The 23,073-nt window shown below is 37.5% G+C and overlaps 1 protein-coding gene across 1 annotated transcript in view; it reads right to left on the bottom strand.

Moving 5' to 3' along the window:
* Positions 1-891: 891 nt before the first annotated feature.
* Positions 892-23,073, bottom strand: part of LOC150075015 (glucose dehydrogenase [FAD, quinone]-like) — a 138,222-nt gene continuing 116,040 nt past the window's right edge. The window contains exons 9-11 of the mRNA XM_090389041.1: positions 8,425-8,602; positions 1,500-1,722; positions 892-1,051 (exon numbers count right to left, since the gene is read on the bottom strand). Of these exons, the coding sequence (XP_090245167.1) occupies positions 892-1,051; positions 1,500-1,722; positions 8,425-8,602 (561 nt within the window). The remainder of the gene's footprint in view (positions 1,052-1,499; positions 1,723-8,424; positions 8,603-23,073) is intronic.

Genomic DNA, 23,073 nt, shown 5'->3' with positions numbered 1-23,073 from the left:
TTGTATGTAAATTAATGTTTATGTCAATATGCGAGGAGGGAGTCAAATAGTTGATTTATTGTTTTTATTGTTTGGATGGTGCAGCAAAAGCCAAGACTTCCTTACAACTACATGACAAATACTAATATTAATACAAATAATACAAAATATACAAATACTGAACTATTTTCATGTTAAGCTAATTTATGAATGCCATTTTTCAACTGCTTAAAAAAAAAAGTCAAAGGTATTTATTTTGATAATTTAGTATCATGAATAGATTACATTAATAGTATTAAAGACCATTAAATGGTTTTAAAAAAAAATTATTAATATTAAAGAATTTATCTGCAAAACTTAAATAACTGCTAAAATTGTATTAAACTGTAGTAACTGCTAAAATTGTAAATGATTTCAGAAATTTCTGAAACAAATGTGAGAATCTGTAAAACTAATTTTTCTTATACTACAAGAAATGCTACACTATAATACAGGTCAGTGAACATTCATATTTTCAGCAGCCATTTGATCTTATCTACTATGAAGATACTTAAAGTGATTGATCACTAGCAAATCATTTCAGAGAAGTTAGTGTAAAACAGGAAAAACCTTAATTTGTTCAGTAAAAATATTAAAGTTGATTATTTTTTAAATTCATAATCAGGTAGCTAGCAATTATATTACAACTGATTTTTACAGAAATTTGCTAATTCACATTGAATCAAAGATACTTTCAATATTGTAACTTTCTTAGACAAATTGTTGTAACATTTTCCAACCACTTTAAAAAATGATCTTAAATGGTCAATTAAGAATAAACTATCAGCACAATGACTAGTAGTCAAGGACTTGTATTGGGAATTCTCTCCTAATTAGAAGTACTGATGTATTCATCTATAAATTATACCTTTTTCAACCATAACTTCGTTTTGGTGCTAGAATTGTAACTTTTCCTTTGATAAGATCAGCTCCCTTCTCTCCAATCATAATTGTTGGAGCATTAGTGTTGCCAGAAACTATTTCTGGCATTATAGAAGCATCAACCACCCGAAGCCCACGAACACCAATAACCCTAAATTGATGGGGGGAGGGGTATAAACAAGAATATCATATTATGAACAAATACTGCAACTGAAATCTATTAAACTAGAATATAAATTTAATAAAAATGTAGTAGGGTAAAATTACATTTTATAATTCTTTAATTAAGACATCTTTTATAATTAAGATTCAGTGTTCTATTAAGTTTCTTAATAAGAAACTTAATAAGAATGACATCCAGAAACTATTAATTAAAGGAAAAAATAACTCAAGAGGAAGAGGACATCCAAACAATCATGAACAGGAAATGGGAGAGGGGACTGGATTGGGTTTTGTTTTAAAACACTCTCAAAGAGGGTGACAAGAGACAAAAATAGAGATCCTCGGTAGCAAACTTTGATGGAGAAAGTACACATTGGATGGATATTTAGAAAATATTAACGTCAAATATGTAACATTTAAAAAATTTGTAAAATTACCTTAATTCTGGATCTACAACTGCTGTTGGATCACCCAGAGGTCCCATTTTGCATGTTCCTACAGGATGATAGATAGTGGATGTAAATGTCCTAGCAAAACAGGCAAGAAATCCATCACTCCACTGAGGATAATGTTCACAAATGGAAAGTGTAGTATCCAAAAGACGTGATCCAAATCTTTTAAGTGGAGGAGTTCTGCTCGCTGCTAGACCAATTTTCAAGGCTTCGAAAGGGTGAAGGGGAAAAAAATTTAGAAAACTAATTAAAACAAACAAGTTCAGGTCATCCCATAAGTAATTTATTTTTTTCACTTTGTATCTTATTTGTACACTCTATATATATATAGTGTATAAATAAGATGCAAAGTGAAAAAAGAAAAAAAAAAAAAAAAAAAAAATATATATATATATATATATATCAAGATTGATATTGTTAAAATCAAGTTTAGAACCAAATGAAATATACTTCACAGGATTTCTTGGCTTTGAAGAAACTTAAGGATCTGAAACAGAATCATTCAAATATAACCAATTATTCAGGACTGTTCCTCAAAGCAGTATCTATGCTATGCAAGTTTTGTTTATAATATTTAAAAAAATTATTCTATTCCAAATTCCTATGTATAGTATCTAAATTGCCTCCAATAAATTCTTTCAGCAAAGAGTGTAGTAAGGTCAATTCCATTCAGATCATAACTATCTGCATTAGCATCATGTACTTTGATGACTATATTGAAGATGGAGTTGTCAGAAGAACATTTTGGGCACATGCCTTAACTGAATTTATGAAATGGAATAGGTGGTTGCATCCCTCTCAATAAACACTCTAGATGTCAATGGGGAGGAGGTGCTGTGTAACAAAATGCCAACAATTCTAAAAGTTCAGGTCTAGCGAGTAAAGTATATTCAATGAAGTGAATTAGACCCACCTATTCATTTAATTGGTAGCTTGCCACACTTCAAGATTCTGCTGTACTTGTTAAAGAGATTATCTGGGATTTTAAACCTATTTCATCATTCATTACCACTTGCAAAACTTGCAAATTTGGAGTGCCACATTGTCAGAAAATCTTAGAGATCAAGTTAGCATATACACTCCTGCTTTCACATTTGAACTTAAACATCATTTTGAATCAACTGGAGATGAAAAAGGTGTGCGCTTTATCACAATATTAAACATCAGCAATAAGCTAATGCTGAAGATTACACTTCCTTGGGTGAAGACCTGTTTGGTTTCAACCCAGGAAGCCTTTATTGTGTGTGTGTGTGTTTGTCAGGATACTTAGGGCATGATTGTTATGGACTGTTGCAGTTGTTGTTCATTTGATTTATTGGTGCAACAAGGCCATAATGAACCTATTACAATATTAGTTGGTACAGGTTATGTACCGTTGCAGCCCAATAAAACTACTGAAATGTACTGCCATTGACTCCAAAGTACAAGCACTGTATTTTGAGAACACAGTCCTGACCATTCAGAAAGGAATTGTTTCATCACAATGAAACATGTCCTCACCTTTAAATTATGTGTGGTAAAATCAAGATACTTGATCAGGAAATAATTCCATATCCATTGTATTTTTGTCAGTGCATGCAGACCACCTATTCAGAAGTCTACAACACAAGGCTGTCAAATATGCGTCTGTATTTTTTGCTACAAAAGCAAAAGGCAGCAGAAAGTTAGAGAATGAAGGAAAACATATACTTAATTAAAAATTGATTTGCTATAGCTGCAAATAAATTTTATTTTGAAATGGAAAGGGAAACACATTACATAGGATAATTTGATAATATCAAATTAATCCCATGTAATGTGTTATTCCTCCAATATTAGTAAAAGTTCAAATATAGTTTAATGTGCATATACACAATGTCACCACCACCAAGAAAAATTTAACCAGTTGGTAGGCACATGAAACCATATACAAGATATTGCCAACTTTCTGACATATTAATATAGAAATTGGCAAAAAATTAACTTGGAGAGCTATAGCAGTTGAATTTTAAGAGAAGGGTGAATACATTACATGGGATAATTTGATAGTATCACTCCAATATTATTGGAAGTAGAAGTAGTAGCAGTAGAGGCACATGATGCAAGAAAGCAAACTTATGTAGCATCAGCCAAAAAAAAAAAACAAAAACACACACACACACATTTCACACATCCATTCTCTCTAAAAGTTTGTCCAGTTCCTCCTTGAATTTATTTAAGCTATCAACTTTCACGACAGATGAAAGTTTGTTTCAGCAATCAACTACCCACTGGCAAATTTCCGCACACATATTCTACAACTATCTTTCCTCAATTTGAATTTATGCCACCTCAGGTGCGTAATCTGAGCAAGAGGAAGAATCCCATTAGAATTGAGCCTGCTCAACCCATTCAAAGCCATATACACCTCAATCAGATCACTTCACATGTGCCTAGTCTGCAAAGGCTTATGTTCTGCAATTTGCAGAACATAAGCCTTTCTTGGTAAGAGGATCCCTCCGTTTCCCTCACCAATCTTGTTGCCCTTCTCTGTACTCGCTCAAGCAACTCTACATTTTTTCTAAAATGAGACCTCCAGACCTGTATGCGGTACTCAAGGTGAGGCCTGACCATTTCCTTATACAAAGGGATAATTATCTCAGTTTCCCTACTAGCAAAATTCCTGTATATCATTAACATAATGCCCCGTAACCTTGCACTACTCAGAAAACTTCATAACTGACTGCACAATTACTCCCAGGTCTTTTTCATTTTCTACCACCCTAACTGTAGTAGCAAACAGCTGGTATGTTTCTCTGGGGATACTTCTCTCCATATGCAGTACTTTTCATTTGTCAATGCAAAACTTTTCTAGATCCTGTTGTAGTAGCCCACTGCCATTACTGTCATTAACAACCATGCCAATCTTAGTATCATCTGCAAACTTGGATATTAAGCCTAATATACTTTCATCAATATTAATTGATAAATATACAAAACAACAGTGGGCTCAACACTGAAACCCTAGGGAATTCCACTAATACCATTAGTCCAAGAAGAGCTGCATCCATCGATTACCACTCTGGGTCTTCTCCCACCAAACCACCCTTTTATCCATTGTAGCAACTAGCCCTTAATACCATACTGCTTCAATTTGTACAGTAGACTTCCATGTGCAACAGTATCAAAAGCTTTTCTGAAATCCAAGTATATGATATCAAAGTTATTTTTTGCACCCAGATCCTTTGTAACCACATCATAGTATCCAATCAAATTTGTCAGACAAGACTTTCCCTTAAAAAACCCATGCTGTTTCTGAATTATTACTGCAGTCTTATCTAGATGATCCTGCAATGCTTCTTTAACCAATGACTATTTTTTCTGGAACAGAAATTAAACTACAGGTTTGTAATTACTTGTGTCACCCTTGAGATCCCCCTTTGTGAATTGGGCATACATTTGCACATCTCCAGTCCATAGAAACTTCTCCTTAGTCTAAGGATGGTGCCATAATTATGGCTATGGGTTTGCTTACTTCCTTTCCTGCCTCCTTAAATACAACTGGATAGATCCCCATCCACCCCAGGTGCCTTTCTTATATTTAACTCCAACAATTTCTCCATTTTTGCTCTATTTTGCTCTCAGTAATTACAAAATCATTAAGCTCCCTGTCAGAATTAAGTTTCTGTCCTCCACTTCCCTACAGAATTCCTCATGTGTGAATGTAGATGAAAAATACTCATTCAGTTTGTCAGCTATCTGAGCAGAATCATCAACAATCAAACCATTGGTATCAAGTGAACCAATCTGATTCATCCCCTTCCTTCTAGAGTTTATATAAGTAAAGAAGTCATTGCTGTTTTGTTTAGCATCCTTTGCCAAAGATTTCTCATAATTCACCATCACTTGTGTAACCTCCTTTGTGACTTGATTACAGACTAGCTTATATCTACCATAGGCTTCTGTGTCACCTTATAATTTATATTCATCCTGTGCACTTTTCTTCTCTGCCATGAATCTCATTAGTTCATCTGACATCTATTTAGGCATAAATCTTGAACAGTATTTCTTAATCAGTATGAAAAGCCTAGTAGCTTCCACAATTAATTCCTTGAATGCTTCCCATTTACAATTTGATGTTGGTAACATCAACAGTTAGTACCACAGTATAGAATTTAAAAACAGTCAGACTACTGTAACCTTTACAAAAGCAAAAATCCTTCCCTTTATCTCTGATGGTAGTTATATCTTTAAGTAAATCCCACATCAGTATACTGTGATCACTGCCACCCAATGGTTCCTTTATCTGCAAATTCTTAATGAATGAATAATCACTGCTAATAACCACATCACGATATTACCCTCTCTGGTTGCCTCTCAAACATGCTGCTGCAGAAAATAATCATCCAATAAATCCACAAAAGTCTTGCTAGTGTGCAAGTGACCAACCCACAAGTTCCAGTCAATATCTGGGAAGTTAAAATCCTCCATTATAAGACATTCTGATGTATTGGCCCACTCCATTTCTCTGTAGAATTGTTCTTTGTGCTCAGAGTAATTACGCCTATAACACCCTCACTCTCATTTTTGCTTTCCCAGTGCTTATATCACACCAAACTGACTCAACATTGCACTGCCCATCTATGTCAACTGGATGCACTTACTTAGATTTTGTGTTTCATAACTAACAGCATAACCCTTCCTATCCTTCCTGTATACATTGTAATCCCCAAATTCCAATCCTTCAATTCTTATATCTGTGTGACACCACATCTCTGATATCCCAACAATATCTGCCTTTGATGTCTTAACCAGAACTTCAAATTAATCAAATTTATTTTCTATACTCCAAGCATTGGTGTACATGCACCTTTTCTTAGTTCTAGTTACACAGCCCATGTATTTATTTGTTACATGTCTACATTAGCCATACAGTGCAAGGGAGCCTGAAGCTTTTGCTGCACCAGCATAAAAAAAAAAATTTTTTTGTATTACCCTGAGAGAGAGAAGTAGAAGGGAATCATCAAGAAAGAGAAGAATGATAACCAGCTGAGGATCCTGGGTGTGCCAAGCCCATTATATGATGACTTACACCACCCTCCAAGGCTGTTGCTCATTCTAACAGAAGCAGTTTGTTATTTTGTTTTTAGGAGCATTAGCAACTAAGGCCATATTGCTCCAGGGATATGCAGTAGTCATTCCCTGACCTTTCCGCATCCTTCGTATTTGGTGGGCATGGGCTCGAACTCCGGTCTAATCAAGAAGCGTGTGCTACGCACTGCTGCTCCTGCCCACCTGGCTATGGAGGTGCCAACAGAAGCAGTGCAAGAATCACTTTCACTTCTGCCTGCAGTTACTGTTTATCTTTTAGTCTGTGAATCCCCACAAGCTAGCAGTTTTCCAACCCTCCTAGCACTGCCTCTATAGCATCAGCAAACACTCTCGCACCCCTTCTATTTAAGTGTATCTCATCCCTGTAGAAGCAGTCTCCTATTAACAAGCACCAACCACACTGAGAAAAATTCCACCCCCATGAGCCCTGCACAATCTCTCCAAGGCTGAATTGATTGACAAGGCCCTTATTGTGTACTCCTCCCTGGGCAGAATTGCAGACATTTTCAAATTTAATCCTAACTCACGACTTTTTTTCAACATTGACCTGTATTTGTTAAGTAAATCTGTAGATCTACTCAATGTCATTAATAGAAACATGTACATCAATATCACCCTTTGTGCCCTTAAAAGATGATATCTGCTCAACAATGTCATTAACTTTTGTCCCTGGCAAGCATACCTTGGTCCTATTCCACCTATCCTTTTTGCACAATATATTGACAATCTATACACAATCTATTTAATATTTCTTGGCTTTAATAATTTAACAAAAATAATTCTCATTAATTTAATTAAATGAAGATATTAAATTTTATTCATAGCTTATTAAGGTACCTATTAATTTAACTAATGAAAGCTAGAGGGCTGGCTTGTAACCCCTTCTCAAAATCTCATCTAAATTATTACTTTTCATTGTTACCTTTTTATTATTTTAAAATCTAAATTTTTTCTTTTTGACAATTTATAACCTTATGAGATTATAAATGTAGATTTCTCCAAAAATGTGTGGTGTAGTGTTCATTTCTCCAATTTTTTTTTTTCGTAAATACAGATTCAGGAGAAAATAATTTAATCCTCTGCCAGGTGAGCAAATTTTTGAGGATCACTCACACATACAGAAAAAGTAACCCATTTTATAACCTTAACCAATCAGCAAGAAATAATTCAGAACTGTTCACTTTATTGGTGCCACTGTTATTTACAATATATTGATAACTCTGAAAAATCCATTTTTTTTTATATTGAACACATTTTGAACTAATTTTAAAACAAAATCCCCTCCTCTGGAAGATTTCACAGCATGCACTATCCACATTGCTCATCACCACCAACATGCGACCATTACCTTCATTATTGTTATGGCTAGTATCATTAAGATGGTAACTAAAAAGCCTGCATGCTTCAAGAAACGGAAACCAATTTTCATCTCTCGTGACAATTATTGAAGCCAGCACACTTCAGTAATTGCCATGCAAGATACTGGTAGTTTTTTTAAATTCTTACTTTACAATAATTGCATTTGTTAGGCTTCAGAAAGAATATCATTTTAAAAAGTCAAACCAACAAGGAAAACAAATTCACACCGATGTCACTTTAACAGACATTTTAATTTTTAAATTTAAGTTATTTCGACAGACATTTACCACCAGATGCCCAATAGATGGTAAACTACATTCCACTAGAATCTTATCAATGAATTCTTTATATTACTGTACCTAATGACACTATCTCTTCTTTAAAAAAAAATAAACACTCATTGATGAGGTTTTTTTTTAAAGAGAAAAAGAAAAAAAAAAAATCCTGTTTCACATCTAATATGAAATAAACTGTAGCTTACCTTCAACAAGAGTGAGGATGTCATGAGGATGGGTGAGGTAGCGAGGCTGAATAATTGGTGGATGATATGGATTTCTAGACCTAAGTTTAATATATCCCTGGCTCTTTGGTCTCAGCAAAACAATATTCATTGTATAGGAATCGTGATGTTCATAACGTTTGAAGTAGGTTTCCCATAACTGAAACAAAGTACAAAAAGTTGTATATATAACTCTAAAAACACAATTAGTTTCTACTGTGAAACTAAGGATACCAAATACATTTCACATTACATAAATTAAATGAAAAGTCGGTAATTTTTATTAAGCATGCACCATTAGAATTTTAGTGTTTTATAGAATGCACGCAGAAGCGCGTGAGCACACACACACACACACACACACACACCATTTTGGATAAAATGCACCACAGTCTAAAATGACTTTTTTTGAATTTGCTGTTAAAATTGGACTAAATATTACCATTCACCTTTTACTGTTTCTAAAAGCTGCTTTTTTCTCAATGGGATAGTTTTATCCCCCCATCTTTTATTTAGTCTAAAGACATCATTGTTATACTTGTGAAATGAATGTACACCAATTTTATTTGAAGAAAAAAGAAAGACATGACTACAACATGTCTGATTTTCAGTACATTCCTCTGACATCCATTTAGGATGTCAGAGGAACTAATGAGACTTGTGGCAGAGAAGGGAAAAATGCATAGGATGCATGTAAATTATCAGGAGATGCAGATGCCTATGTAGATGTAGATAGTCTGTAATAATGTCACAAAGGAAGTTAGGCAAGCAAAGGCAGATTATGAGAAATCTTTGGCGAAGGATGCAAAGAAACAGAGTAAAGACTACTTTATTATTTAAAATCTAGAAGGGGACGAATCAGATTGGTCCACTTGATATCGATGGTTTGATTGTTGATGATTCTGCTCAGATAGCTGACAAACTGAATGAGTATTTTGCATCTACATTCACATGAGGAATTCTGTAACGAAGTGGAGGCTAGAAGCTTATCAAACTCTAAAGGGAGTTAGATGATTATAGCATTAGCATAGGCATTTGATGCAAGAAAGCAAGCTTATGCAGCATCAGCCAAAAAAAACCCACTTCCACTTCACCCCTCTGTTCGTTCAATATACCTGTCCAGCTGAGCCTTAAACTTATTTAGGCTATCAACCTCCACTACAAGGGATGGAAGTCTGTTCCACCAACCAACCACCCTCTGGCTAAAGGCAAATTTCCGCACGTCTATCCTACATCTGTCTTTCCTCAATTTGAATTTATGCCCTCTCAGGTGATTATTCTGAGCTAGAGGAAAAATCCCATCCCATCAGCATTGAGCATGCTCAAACCATTCAAGGCTTCATACACCTCTATCAGATCACCTCGCTGGTGCCTATTCTCCAGACACTGTAATTTGCAAAACTTAAGCCTTTCTTCGTAAGAGCACCCCTTTGTTCCATTCACTAATCTTGTTGCCCTTCTTTGTACTCGTTCCAGCAGCTCTACATCCTTCTTGAAATGTGGCCTCCAGACCTGTATACAGTACCCTAGGTGTGGCCTGACCATTGCCTTATACAAGGGAATAATCACCTCCTTATCCCTGCTGGAAAAATTCCTGTATATCATTGACAATACTCCATGAGCTACTCTTGCAGCCCATCTGCACTGCTCAGAGAACTTCATATCTGCCTGCACAACCACCCCCAAGTCCCTTTCATTCTCTTCCACTGTCAGTGTAGTACCACAGAGTTGATACGTTGCTCTGGGGTTGCTGTTTCCCATGTGTAGTACTTTACATTTGTCAATGTTAAACTTCATTTGCCACCTCTCAGCCCATCTGCTCAACCTTTCCAGATCCTGTTGCAGCAGCATAGTGTCAGTAGTGTCCTTGACAACCCTGCCTACCTTTGTATCGTCTGCAAACTTCGACATTCAGCTTGATATACCATCATCAATATCATTTATAAATACAGAAAACAATAATGGAGCCAACACTGAGCCCTGAGGGACTCCACTAATAACATCAGTCCACGATGAGCAGTGTCCATTGATTACCACTCTCTGTCTTCTCCCCCTCAACCACCCCTTTATCCATAGCAGCAATTTGACTCCAATGTCACACTGCTCCAATTTGTGTAACAGTCTTCCATGTGCAACAGTATCAAAAGCCTTTCTAAGATCCAAGTATATAATATCAAAGCTATTCCCTGCATCCAGTTCTTTTGTGACTGCATCATAGTATCCAATCAAATTGGTCAGGCAAGACTTCCCCTTAACAAAACCATGCTGTGTCCGAGCTATAACTGAAGTCTTGTCTAAATGATCCTGCAGTGCTTCTTTAACCAGTGCCTCCATTAATTTTCCTGGAACAGAAGTTAAGCTCACAGGTCTATAATTACTTGTGTCAGCCTTTGATCCTCCTTTGTGAATTGGGGTCACATTTGCACATTTCTAGTCTATGGGTACCTCCCCTGAGTACAAGGAGGCTCTCATAATTATGGCTAAGGGTTTGCTTACTTCCTTTGCTGCCTCCTTTAATATAACTGGATAGATCCCATCCACCACTGGTGCCTTTCTTGTGTTTATCTTCAACAGTTTCTCCTCCACTTTACTCCCAGTTATTTCAAGATTCTGTAGCTTACTGCTAGAGTTGAATACACCTCTGGCATTCCCCCCCCTGAATAACTCCTCATGTGTGAATGTCGATGCAAAATATTCATTTAGTTTGTTAGCTACCTGAGCAGGATCATCAACAGTTGACCCATCAATATCAAGTGGACCAATCTGATTCATACCCTTCCTTCTAGAGTTTACATAAGTAAAGAACTCTTTGCTGTTTTTCTTTGCATCCCTTGCCAAAGATTTCTCGTAATCTGCCTTCGCCTGCCTAACCTCCTTTGTAACTTGGTTGCATATCAACTTGTATCTATCATAGGCTTCTGTGTCATGTGTTAATTTGTAAGTATCCCATGCATTTTTCTTCTCTGCCATATGCCTCATAAGTTCATCTGACATCCATTTTGGCCTAAACCTTGAACAATATTTCTTAGTTGGTATGTAAAGCCTACTAGCTTCCAAGATAAGTTCTTTGAATGCTTCCCATTTTGAATTTGCTGTTGGTAACATCATCAGTTGGTCCCGCTGTATAGAATTTAAATACTGTCTCAGTCCATCGTAGTCGCCTTTACGGAAGCAATAACCCTTCCCTTTACCCCTAATGGTAGTTACCTCTTTGAGTAAATCCCACTTCAGCACACTGTGATCACTGCCACCTAGTGGTTCATTTATTTGCAGATTCTTAATGCATGAAGAATCACTGCTGATAATCAAATCAAGAGTATTACTCCCTCTAGTTGCTTCCCGAACATGCTGATGTAGAAAACAATCATCCAATAAATCCACAAAAGCCCTGCTAGTGTGTGAGTGACCAGCCCCCAAATTCCAGTCAATATCTGAGAAATTAAAATCTCCCATTATAAGACTCTCTGATTTACTGGCCCACTCTATTTCCCTGTACAGTTTCTTATTATACTCATCAGAGTCATTAGGCCTATAGCACACTCCAACTCTCAATTTTGATCTCCCAATGCTTATGTCACACTAAACTGACTCAACACTGCACTGTCCACCGATGTCGACTGGCTTCACTTCCTTGGTTTTTATGTGTTTCTTAACTAATAGCATAACCCCTCCCCCCTTCCTATCCTGTCTATCCTTTCTGTAGACGTTGTACTCCCCAAATTCCAGTTCTGCATCCCTTATATCCCTTATATTTTGTAATAACTGAGAGCAAAGTGACGGAAAAATTGAAGTTAAATGCAATAAAGGCATCTAAGATCAATGGGATCTATCCATTTATATTAAACAAAGCACCAAAGGAAGTAAGCAGGCCCTTAGCAATGATTATGAGGGAAACTCCCCTTGGCATCAGGGGAGTTTCCCAAGAACTGGGGAGTGCAAATATATCCTCAATTCACAAAGGGGGGGGGGATCAAAGGGTGACACAAATAATTACAGACCTGTTATGTTAACTTCTCTTCCAGGGAAATATAATGGAATCATTGGTCAAAGAAGCTCCGCACGATCATCTAGGCAAGACTGCAGTTGTAGTTCAGACACAGCATGGGTGTGTTAAGGGGAAGTCTTGTCCGACCAATTTGATTGGATACTATAATGTGGTTACAAAGGAACTGGATCCAAAAAATAATTTTGATATCATATACTTGGATTTTAGGAAATCCTTTTGATACTGTTGCACATGGAAGACTAGTGTATAATTTAGAGCAGTATTGCATTAAGGGCAAGTTGTTACTGTGGCTGAAGGGATATTTTACTTCGAGAAGACAGAATGGTAATCAATGGACACTGCTCTTTGTGGACTAATATTATTAGTGGAGTCCCCCAGGGTTTGGTGTTGGCCCCAATGTTATGTTCTGTATTTAGAACAAGATGCAGTTATGAAGTTATAAAACAGTTATGAAGTATAACTCCATATGTTGTGGAGTTATACTTCATAACTGTTTTGCCATCATTGCATCACTTGGGTACCTACTCACCCACCAAAGAAGGGCCAAATATCCCTGAAACGGTGCCGTCTGGGTGGTGGTATCCATCTGAGAATAAGTAACATTAGTCTTCTCCTTAGGTGAAGCGTTACGTATTCGAAGTAGTACAATATCATGGCAACTTGTTGTGAAGGTATTCACAATATGAGATATAACTTAAAACGATGCCGCCTTATAAATATTCTGTTAATTCAATATAATGTAATGTCTATTGTAATGATGCTATAGCACTTAATATATACATAGTTCTGTATTTATCAATGACACTGATGAAGGTATATTAGGCTTAATGTCGAAGTTTGCAGATGATACAAAAGTTGGTAGGGTTGTTAATGACAGTAAGGATGGTATGCTACTGCAACAGTATCTAGAAAAGTTGAGCAGATGTGCTGAGAAGTGGCATCTGAAGTTTAACTTTGAAAAATGGGTAGCATTTACTGGGGTAATGGCATATGGGTAGCAGTAATCCCAGAGTAACATACCAACTGTGTGTGTGTGTGGTACTTCACTCAGGGTAGTGGAGAATGAAAAAAAGACCTGGGGGTAATTGCACAGTCAGACTAAGTTTTCTGAGCAGTGCAGACAGGCTGCAAGGGTAGCTCATGTGGTCTAGTCAATGATATATATGAATTTTGCTAGCAGGGATAAGGAGGTGATTATCTCCTTGTATAAGGCAATGGTCAGGCCACACCTTAAGTACTGCATACAAGTCTGGAGGCCTCATTTTAGGAAATTATGTAGAGCTGCTAGAAAGTGTACAGAGAAGGGCAACGAGATTAGTGAGTGGAACAGAGTTACTGTTATCAAGAAAGGCTTACATTCTGCAAATTGCAGCATCTGGTGACTAAGCACCTGTAAGGTGATCTGATTGAAGTGCAAAAGGCCTTGAATGGTTTCAGCAAGCTCAATTCTGATGGGATTTTACCCCTTGCTCAGATTCAACACCTAAGGGAGCATAAATTCAAATTGATGAAAGACAGTTGTAGAATAGATGTGTGGAAATTTGCCTTTAGCCAGCAGGTGGTTGATTGCTGGAACAAACTTCCATCTGTTGTTGATAGCTTAAATAAATTCAAAGCTGAACTATAAAAACTTTTGGAGCAAATAGATGGATGAAAGAGGAAGGATTTTTTTTTTTTTTTTTGGCTGATACTATATAAGCTTGCTTTCTTGCATTATATTTGCTAAAGTTTGAACTGAGAATCAATATATTTTAACATCTGAGCCTGTTTCTACTGGGTTTTTTTTCTGTAGATTGGCTGAAGCCAATCTCCAATTGGGAATAAGATTATTGGGGGGGGGGGAAACATGGTCCAAGTGGCCAATATTTCATTTTTGATGATTTTCTTGCACAAAGGTATTGTAGCAATCACACCCATTATGTCCATACTACATACATTTTACCTTCAAAAGAAAACAGTTTCCTATTCACCTTGCTTTTGCTATTACTATCAACAGAATCCAAGGGCAAACATTTGAAAAGTTGGGAATCTGTCCTGATGTGTATTTAGTCATGGCCAGCTCTATGTTGCATTCAGCAGGGCCTATTTTGTCGTTGATGTCAAAATTAAAATAGACCCAACTACCAGAAAGTGGATATCTTCAGAACTATGAGGGACATTACACAAAATATATTGCACAGAATGAAGTTTTGCATTAAAATAATACATCTGAAATAAAAGAAACAGAAAAAAAAAATTAAAATCCAATAAAATAAAATTGCAGCTTTGGTTGCACAAGCCACTAATATTTATATCAAAATGGATTAATATTCCAAAATGAGTCTGAAACAAAGTACAAACACAAAGGTTAAGTTTTCCTTCCAGTCTAGATCTGGACAAAGAATTACTAAGATGATAATTAGTTTTAGCATGATCCAGGATTATAACAGGTATTTTCTTCTTCTGTTATTCTATATTATTTTAATATTCTATGCAACAGATTTAAAAGTATAACATAATTTCAAGTGGTAATCACTCCTTTAGGGGTTTGGTAGCAATGGAATTATGCTGGTTAGCTGTTCAATGAGTAAATCTCCAGATCAGTCTTTTCATTATTAGTGAACCAGCCACATTTCCTTAAATATTTCTGAATTACAAATGGTGAAAGGGTACTTGCAGATTTAGACAAAAGAGAACATAATAAGTAACATTGGATATTCCTGTTGATGCTAATTTTTTTTGTAATCCCACTGCGTTGAGATAAGTTATGGTCCATTTCATTTGGGTCAGAGTGAGATGAGTGTTCAAGTGCAGAATAGTTGTCTAATCCACAATTTCTCCTTTTAACCCTACCCTGGGAGATAACTTTTGCCCCAGTTCACCAGCCCTGCCATGTGGAGGCAGGAGCAGTGCAAACCAGTGACCAAGTGATCAGAAGAGTAGGAAAGCAGTATGTTACTAGCAGAAAAAAAAAAAAAAAAAAAAAAAAAATGAAAAGCTAGCACTAGAAAAATAGCTTAGCACTTGGGGGGGGGGAGGCAGAAAATTCCTGTAACCTTTCTCTGGTTAATTCGAACATATCCTAGCGCTAGCATTTTTAATTGAAAAACATCCAAGCTGTTTTACAGAAAGATTAGGCACTGCTAAATTATCTAGTGTGAACCTGATTGCTATATATCCAATCCATCTCAATGGACCAATCATTAATTAGCTTACTGGCACTTCCATTCATAACAACAGTCAGTTTGTGGGGGGAGCTACAAAGCCAATTATGGGAACCTGTATACTATTTTAGATTCTAGCTACCTTGGAACCTCAATACGCTGCTGTTTTAAATTTAAATTCTTATAATGGGGGATTTTAATTTCCCAGATATTGACTGGAATTTGGGGGCTGGTCACTCACACAGTAGCAAGGCTTTTGTGGATTTATTGGATGATTGTTTTCTACATCAGCATGTTCGGGAGGCAACTAGAGGGAGTAATACTCTTGATTTGATTATCAGTAGTGATTCTTCATGCATTAAGAATCTGCAGATAAATGAACCACTTGGTGGCAGTGATCACAGTGTGCTGAAGTGGGAGTTACTCAAAGAGGTAACTACCATTAGGGGTAAAGGGAAGGGGTATTGCTTTCGTAAAGGCGACTACAATGGACTGAGACAGTATTTAAATTCTATACAGTGGGATCAACTGATGATATTGCCAACAGCAAATTCAAAATGGGAAGCATTCAAAGAACTTATCGTGGAAGCTACTAGGCTTTACATACCAACTAAGAAATATTGTTCAAGGTTTAGGCCTAAATGGTTGTCAGATGAACTAATGAGGCATATGGCAGAGAAGAAAAATGCATGGGATACATACAAATTAACACGTGACACGGACGCCTATGATAGATACAAGTTGATCTGTAACCAAGTTACAAAGGAGGTTAGGCAGGCGAAGGCAGATTACGAGAGATCCTTGCAAGGGATGCGAAGAAAAACAGCAAAGAGTTCTTTACTTATGTAAACTCTAGAAGGAAGGGGATGAATCAGATTGGTCCACTTGAGATCGATGGGTCAACTGTTGATGACCCTGCTCGGGTAGCTAACAAACTAAATGAATATTTTGCATCGACATTCACACATGAGGAGTTATTCAGCGAGGGGAATGCCAGAGGTGTATTCAACTCTAGCAGTAAGCTAGAGAATCTTGTAATAACTGAGAGCAAAGTGGAGGAGAAATTGTTGAAGATAAACACAAGAAAGGCACCTGGGGTGGATGGGATCTATCCAGTTATATTAAAGGAGGCAGCAAAGGAGGTAAGCAAACCCTTAGCCATAATTATGAGAGCTTCCTTGGACTCAGGGGAGGTACCCATTGACTGGAGATGTGCAAATGTGACCCCAATTCACAAAGGGGGATCAAAGGGTGACACAAGTAATTATAGACCTGTGAGTTTAACTTCTGTTCCCGGAAAATTAATGGAGGCACTGGTGAAAGAAGCACTGCAGGATCATCTAGACAAGACTTCAGTTATAGCTAGGACACAGCATGGTTTTGTTAAGGGGAAGTCTTGCCTGACCAATTTGATTGGATACTATGATGCAGTCACAAAAGAACTGGATGCAGGGAATAACTTTGATATTATATACTTGGATCTTAGAAAGGCTTTTGATACTGTTGCACATGGAAGACTGCTGCACAAATTGGAGCAGTGTGGCATTGGAGGCAAGTTGCTGCTATGGATAAAGGGGTGGTTGAGGGGGAGAAGACAGAGAGTGGTAATCAATGGACACTGCTCATCGTGGACTAATGTTATTAGTGGAGTCCCTCAGGGTTCAGTATTGGGGCCTTTATTGTTTTCTGTATTTATAAATGATATTGATGATGGTATATCAGGCTTAATGTCCAAGTTTGCAGACGATACGAAGGTTGGCAGGGTTGTCAAGGACACTACTGACACTATGCTGCTGCAACAGGATTTGGAAAGGTTGAGCAGATGGGCTTCGAGGTGGCAAATGAAGTTTAACATTGACAAATGTAAAGTACTACATATGGGAAACAGCAACCCCAGAGCAACGTATCAACTCTGTGGTACTACACTGACAGTGGTAGAGAATGAAAGGGACCTGGGGGTGGTGGTGCAGGCAGATATGAAGTTCTCTGAGCAGTGCAGACGAGCTGCAAGAGTAGCTCATGGTGTATTGTCAATGATATATAGGAATTTTTCTAGCAGGGATAAGGAGGTGATTATTCCCTTGTATAAGGCAATGGTCAGGCCACACCTAGAGTACTGTATACAGGCCTGGAGGCCTCATTTCAGGAAGGATGTAGAGCTGCTGGAACGAGTACAGAGAAGGGCAACTAGATTGGTGAATGGGACAAAGGGGTTCTCTTACGAAGAACTGCTTAAGTTTTGCAAATTACAGTGTCTGGAAACTAGGCACCAGCGGGGTGATCTGATAGAGGTGTACAAAGCCTTGAATGGTTTGAGCATGCTCAATGCTGATGGGATTCTTCCTCTAGCTCAGAAAAATCACCTGAGAGGGCATAAATTCAAATTGAGGAAAGACAGATGTAGGATAGATGTGCGGAAATTTGCCTTTAGCCAGCGGGTGGTTGGTGGGTGGAACAGACTCCCATCCCTTGTCGTGGAAGTTGATAGCCTAAATAAGTTTAAGGCTCAGCTGGACAGGTATTTCGAACGAACAGAGGGGTGAAGTGGAAGTGGTTATTTTTTTATTTATTTTTTATTTTTTTTGGCTGATGCTGCATAAGCTTGCTTTCTTGCATCAAATGCCTCTACTAATGCTAATGCCAATTATGGGAACCTTTATACTATTTTAGATTCTAGCTACCTTGGAACCTCAATACGCTGCTGTTTTAAATTTAAATTCTGAAACAGGGGTCCTCACTTCCCTTCCAAGGCCCACAAGGTATTTGCTGCTCAATAAATTAATTCCATTTAACCCCCTTTTTTTTTTTTGTCAGACGATTCCAAGTAATGAGGATTTTTATTTTTTATACTTCCCTTGCCAGGATAATTCCAGATACTTGCTATAGAGCTGTGGTGTTTCTCTCCAAGGACAAGACATATGTTACTAACATAAAAGTTTATTTCGCCGTTTTAGTACATAATCAAAATACACACATTGAATAATTCAAGATGTCAAAATTCCTCAACTCTCTTATTGCTAACATAATATTCACACCTTTCCTTTCTTTCAATGAATTCATAACCTTCTACAACTTTCAAACAATACAAAGTACTAACTATACTAACATATGCAATTACATATGGGTAATTATATTATTCTTCCTCTCTCACTCTATGCATCTGAACATCTAATTGGGCATATCCTTCTGAGCCTTCGGTAGGCTATGAACAACTAGAATACTTCTCCAGAGTACAGACTATTTCGTTAGCAACAGTAACACACTTAATACATTCCTTTATTTTACACATACTTCTAACATAGATAGGTAACACACTCACTCTCTTTCTTTATCTATTTTTTAAAATTTTTTCCCCCCTTTTCTATCTTTTACAATACAGTATTCAGTTCATCATAAACCTCCTCTAACTGTCTTATTCATTTCTCACCAGTTTATGTTTTCTTTATATACAGTCTTTTTATTAGAAAAATTTTCCAAACTTACTTGCACTTTCTTCTCTCTCTACCTGGATGGGTGCTTCCAGTCTCAGGTCTTTTCCAGCGGTCATTTCTCTGGGCTTGGCCCTTGCGGATTCACTAGGCGCACATCATCACACTGCTCTCTGCCGGTTTTCTCAACACACAAGGACTTTTCTCCAGGGTTGCTGCCTTGGCCATCTGTTTGAAGCTTGATCAGATTTTATTCTCAATCGTGTTTCCCTTTTTCTACCATTAATGCCCACTGAACTGTGCCATTTCCAAAACTCCCCTTTTAACAATTTCCACACACCTCCAACACCATTCTCACTCCCAAAAAAAATCTCTCGCTCTTCAGCGATTCTCTCAGACCTCTTCTCATGCTTCTCTGTCTCGGACTCTCTCTCTCTCTCTCTCTCTCTCTCTCTCTCTCTCTCTCTCTCTCTCTCTCTCTCTCTCTCTCTCTCTCTCTCTCACACACTCCCCATCTCCTTTTTGTTCATCTCTCTCCCTCTTTTCTTAACCAATCATTTACTATTTCTCTATCTTCATCTTTATTCTTATTCACTTATTTCTCTTTCAGTTGTCTCGGCCCACGTTCTGGTAGGTCGCGCTGTTTTTTTCGAAGTGGGGACATCCAGATGCTAAGAAATTTCTAGAACTCTCTTCTGACCATCCTAGTCCACTTACCCCTTTTGTCATGCCCCTTTTTAAGTAGCTGCCCTTGAAATTTATAAGAGCGTACTTCGGTGTCGGCCTGTTTATACAGTACTATGACACCCGATCTCGGCTTGCTCTATGATCTCAAGTCCTTCCTCTACAGAGTCCAAACCCTTTCTTGTGGGGGTGAGCATTCCTTTGTCCCTTTTTTCTGCAGTGCCGCTCCCGCTCTACTTACCGTAACCAAAACTGCCACTCCGATTGTTTAGTTTCATTTCAAACAGGCCCCCCCTGTTGCTAACGCTAATCCGCTCTACTGAAACGAACAAAAGAGGCGCGCAAGTAAATTGCTTAATGCTGTCTGTTTAAAACTATAATAATTTTTCACAATATAACAAATATTATTATTAGGAGTTGTAAGAATGGGTTCTTACAAGCTCAATATTGGAATGGTCATTTACAGTGGAATGGAAAACATATGTCCCATACACGGTAGGTTATGCATGTCTAATTTCCTTGATGTGACAAAATTCCTCAAGGACTTTACCACATTCATCCCTGATCTCATTAAACTACATTGGAGATTTAGCACTACAATCCATATAAATTACTACTGGAAAATTACTTAACTGATCTAGCACTTTTCTTAGGTATTCTTTATATCTCTTCATTGCAGTGGCTTGTTGACAATACAGAGAGATGATTGTTTTTACTCACTTTTGACTCTACAGTCACAAACTGAGTGTTCTATATAAAATAAGTAGTCTAGAGCAATCACCATCAATTCATCATTAAATACAATGATTGCTGTCCCAAGTTCTCTATCACCTTCATAAATGACTCTCACAATAACAGAACCACTTGCATAACCTTTCACATTATATGGATCCTGAATACAGGCTATATCAATTTTATATTTGGTTGACACTATATATACTTCATCTATCACCAATATGTAATACTTTTAATTGTGCTGATTGAGTAACTAAAGAGAAATACTGTTTATCACTGATATTACTAGTCATTAGTGACCTCTTGGTTTATTCTTTGATTATGCCTAATACTCGAATGTATTCAGAGCAAGTTTTATCCTATATACAGTGCACCAATCTTGCTATACTATTTGCACACCTTTCCTTTTTTTGCTTCTGTTTAGGCAAGCCCTGTAAAGTATAATTTAAACCTGCACAGTGACTACACAACGAACTATCATTGTTACATGTTCTAGCCACATGGCCATACCGCTGACACTTGTAATAGATTATCACCACATAAAAATCATTCAACCTGTAAGATATGAAACCAATAAAAAACTATTCTTTTGGAGAAAATATTGCCTAGTTCTTCTAGTCATCTCAATTATCTAACCTATTCCTGGTCCAATTTTAGTCATGCTACAGCACTAAAGTCATCCTTAGATATCCCCAAATACACTAAAGTTTTTCTCAAAACAAGTAACTTAAGAAATCCTCTCTACCAACATTTTGTTCAACATTATATACTATTAACTTCTATCCAATTTCTTTTGGCTGTGAGTTATTCCTAAGAATTTAATCTTCATATTACTTTGGAGTTCAAGTTCCTTCACTGTTTCTATGTATTTGTATCTCTTTCATGAAAGCATTAATTTGCATTAGCATTAGTAGAGGCATATGATGCAAGAAAGCAAGCTTATTCAGCATCAGCCAAAAAAAAAAAAAACAAAAACAAAAAAAACACACCACTCCCATTTCACCCCTCTGTTTGCTCGAAATACCTGTCCAGTTGAGCCTTAAATTTGTTTAGGCTATCAACTTCAACATCAAGTGATGGAAGTCGGTTCCACCAACCACCCGCTGGCCAAAGGCAAATTTCCGCACATCTATCCGACATCCGTCCTTCCTCAATTTGAATTTATGCCCTCTGAGCTGATTATTCTGAGCAAGATGAAGAATCCCATTGGCATTGAGCATGCTCAAACCATTCAAAGCCTTATACACCTCTATCAGATCACCTCGCCAGTGCCTAGTCTGTAGACTCTGTAATTTGCAAAACTTAAGCCTTTCTTCGTAAGAGCAACCCTTTGTTCCATTCACTAATCTTGTTGCCCTTCTCTGTATCCGTTCCAGCAGCTCTACATCCTTCTTGAAATGAGGCCTCCAGACCTGTATACAGTACTCAAGATGTGGCCTAACCATTGCCTTATACAAGGGAATAATCACCTCCTTATCTCTGCTAGAAAAATTCCTGTATGTCATTGACAAGACACCATGAGCTACTCTTGCAGCTCGTCTGCACTGCTCAGAGAACTTCATATCTGCCTGCACAATTACCCCCAGGTCCTTTTCATTCTCCACCACTGTCAGTGTAGTACCGCAGAGTTGATATGTTGCTCTGGGGTTACTGTTTCCCATATGTAGTACTTTACATTTGTCAATGTTAAACTTCATTTGCCACCTCTCAGCCCATCTGTTCAACCTTTCCAGATCCTGTTGCAGCAGCATAGCGTCAGTGGTGTCCTTAACGACCCTGCCAACCTTTGTATCATCTGCAAACTTGGACATTAAACTTGATATCCCATCATCAATATCATTCATAAACACCGAAAACAACAACGGACCCAACACTGAACCCTGAGGAACTCCACTAATAACATTAGTCCACGTTGAGCAGTGTCCATTGATTACCACTCTGTCTTCTGCCACTCAACCATCCCCTTATCCATAGCAGCAATTTGCCTCCAATGCCACACTGCTCCAATTTGTGCAGCAGTCTTCCATGTGCAACAGTATCAAAAGCCTTTCTAAGATCCAAATATATAATATCAAAGTTATTCCCTGCATCCAGTTCTTTTGTGACTACATCATAGTATCCAATCAAATTGGTCAGGCAAGACCTGCCCTTAACAAAACCATGCTGCGTCTGAGCTATAACTGAATTCTTGTCTAGATGATCCTGCAGTGCTTTTTAACCAGTGCCTCCATTAGTTTACCTGGAACAGAAGTTAAACTAACAGGTCTATAATTACTTGTGTCAGCCTTTGATCCTCCTTTGTGAATTGGGGTTACATTTGCACATCTCCAGTCTATGGGTACCTCACCTGAGTCCAAAGAAGCTCTCATAATTATGGCTAGGGGTATGCTTACTTCCTTTGCTGCCTCCTTTAATATAACTGGATAGATCCCATCCACCCCAGGTGCCTTTTTTATGTTTATCCTCAACAATCTCTCCTCCACTTTCCTCTCAGTTATTACAAAATCATCCAGCTCACTGCCAATGTTTACTTTACCTACATCATTCTCCTTCCTGAATAACTCCTCATGTGTGAATGTAGATGCAAAATACTCGTTTAGATTGTTAGCCACCTGAGCAGGATCCTCAACTGTTG

This window comes from Mastigoproctus giganteus, chromosome 14 (genome assembly GCF_048544385.1).
Source record: "Mastigoproctus giganteus isolate SK-2022 chromosome 14, ASM4854438v1, whole genome shotgun sequence".
Lineage (NCBI taxonomy): Eukaryota > Metazoa > Arthropoda > Arachnida > Uropygi > Thelyphonidae > Mastigoproctus > Mastigoproctus giganteus.
Note: the sequence above shows the minus strand (reverse complement) of the source record. Positions and strands in the feature narration are given on the sequence as shown.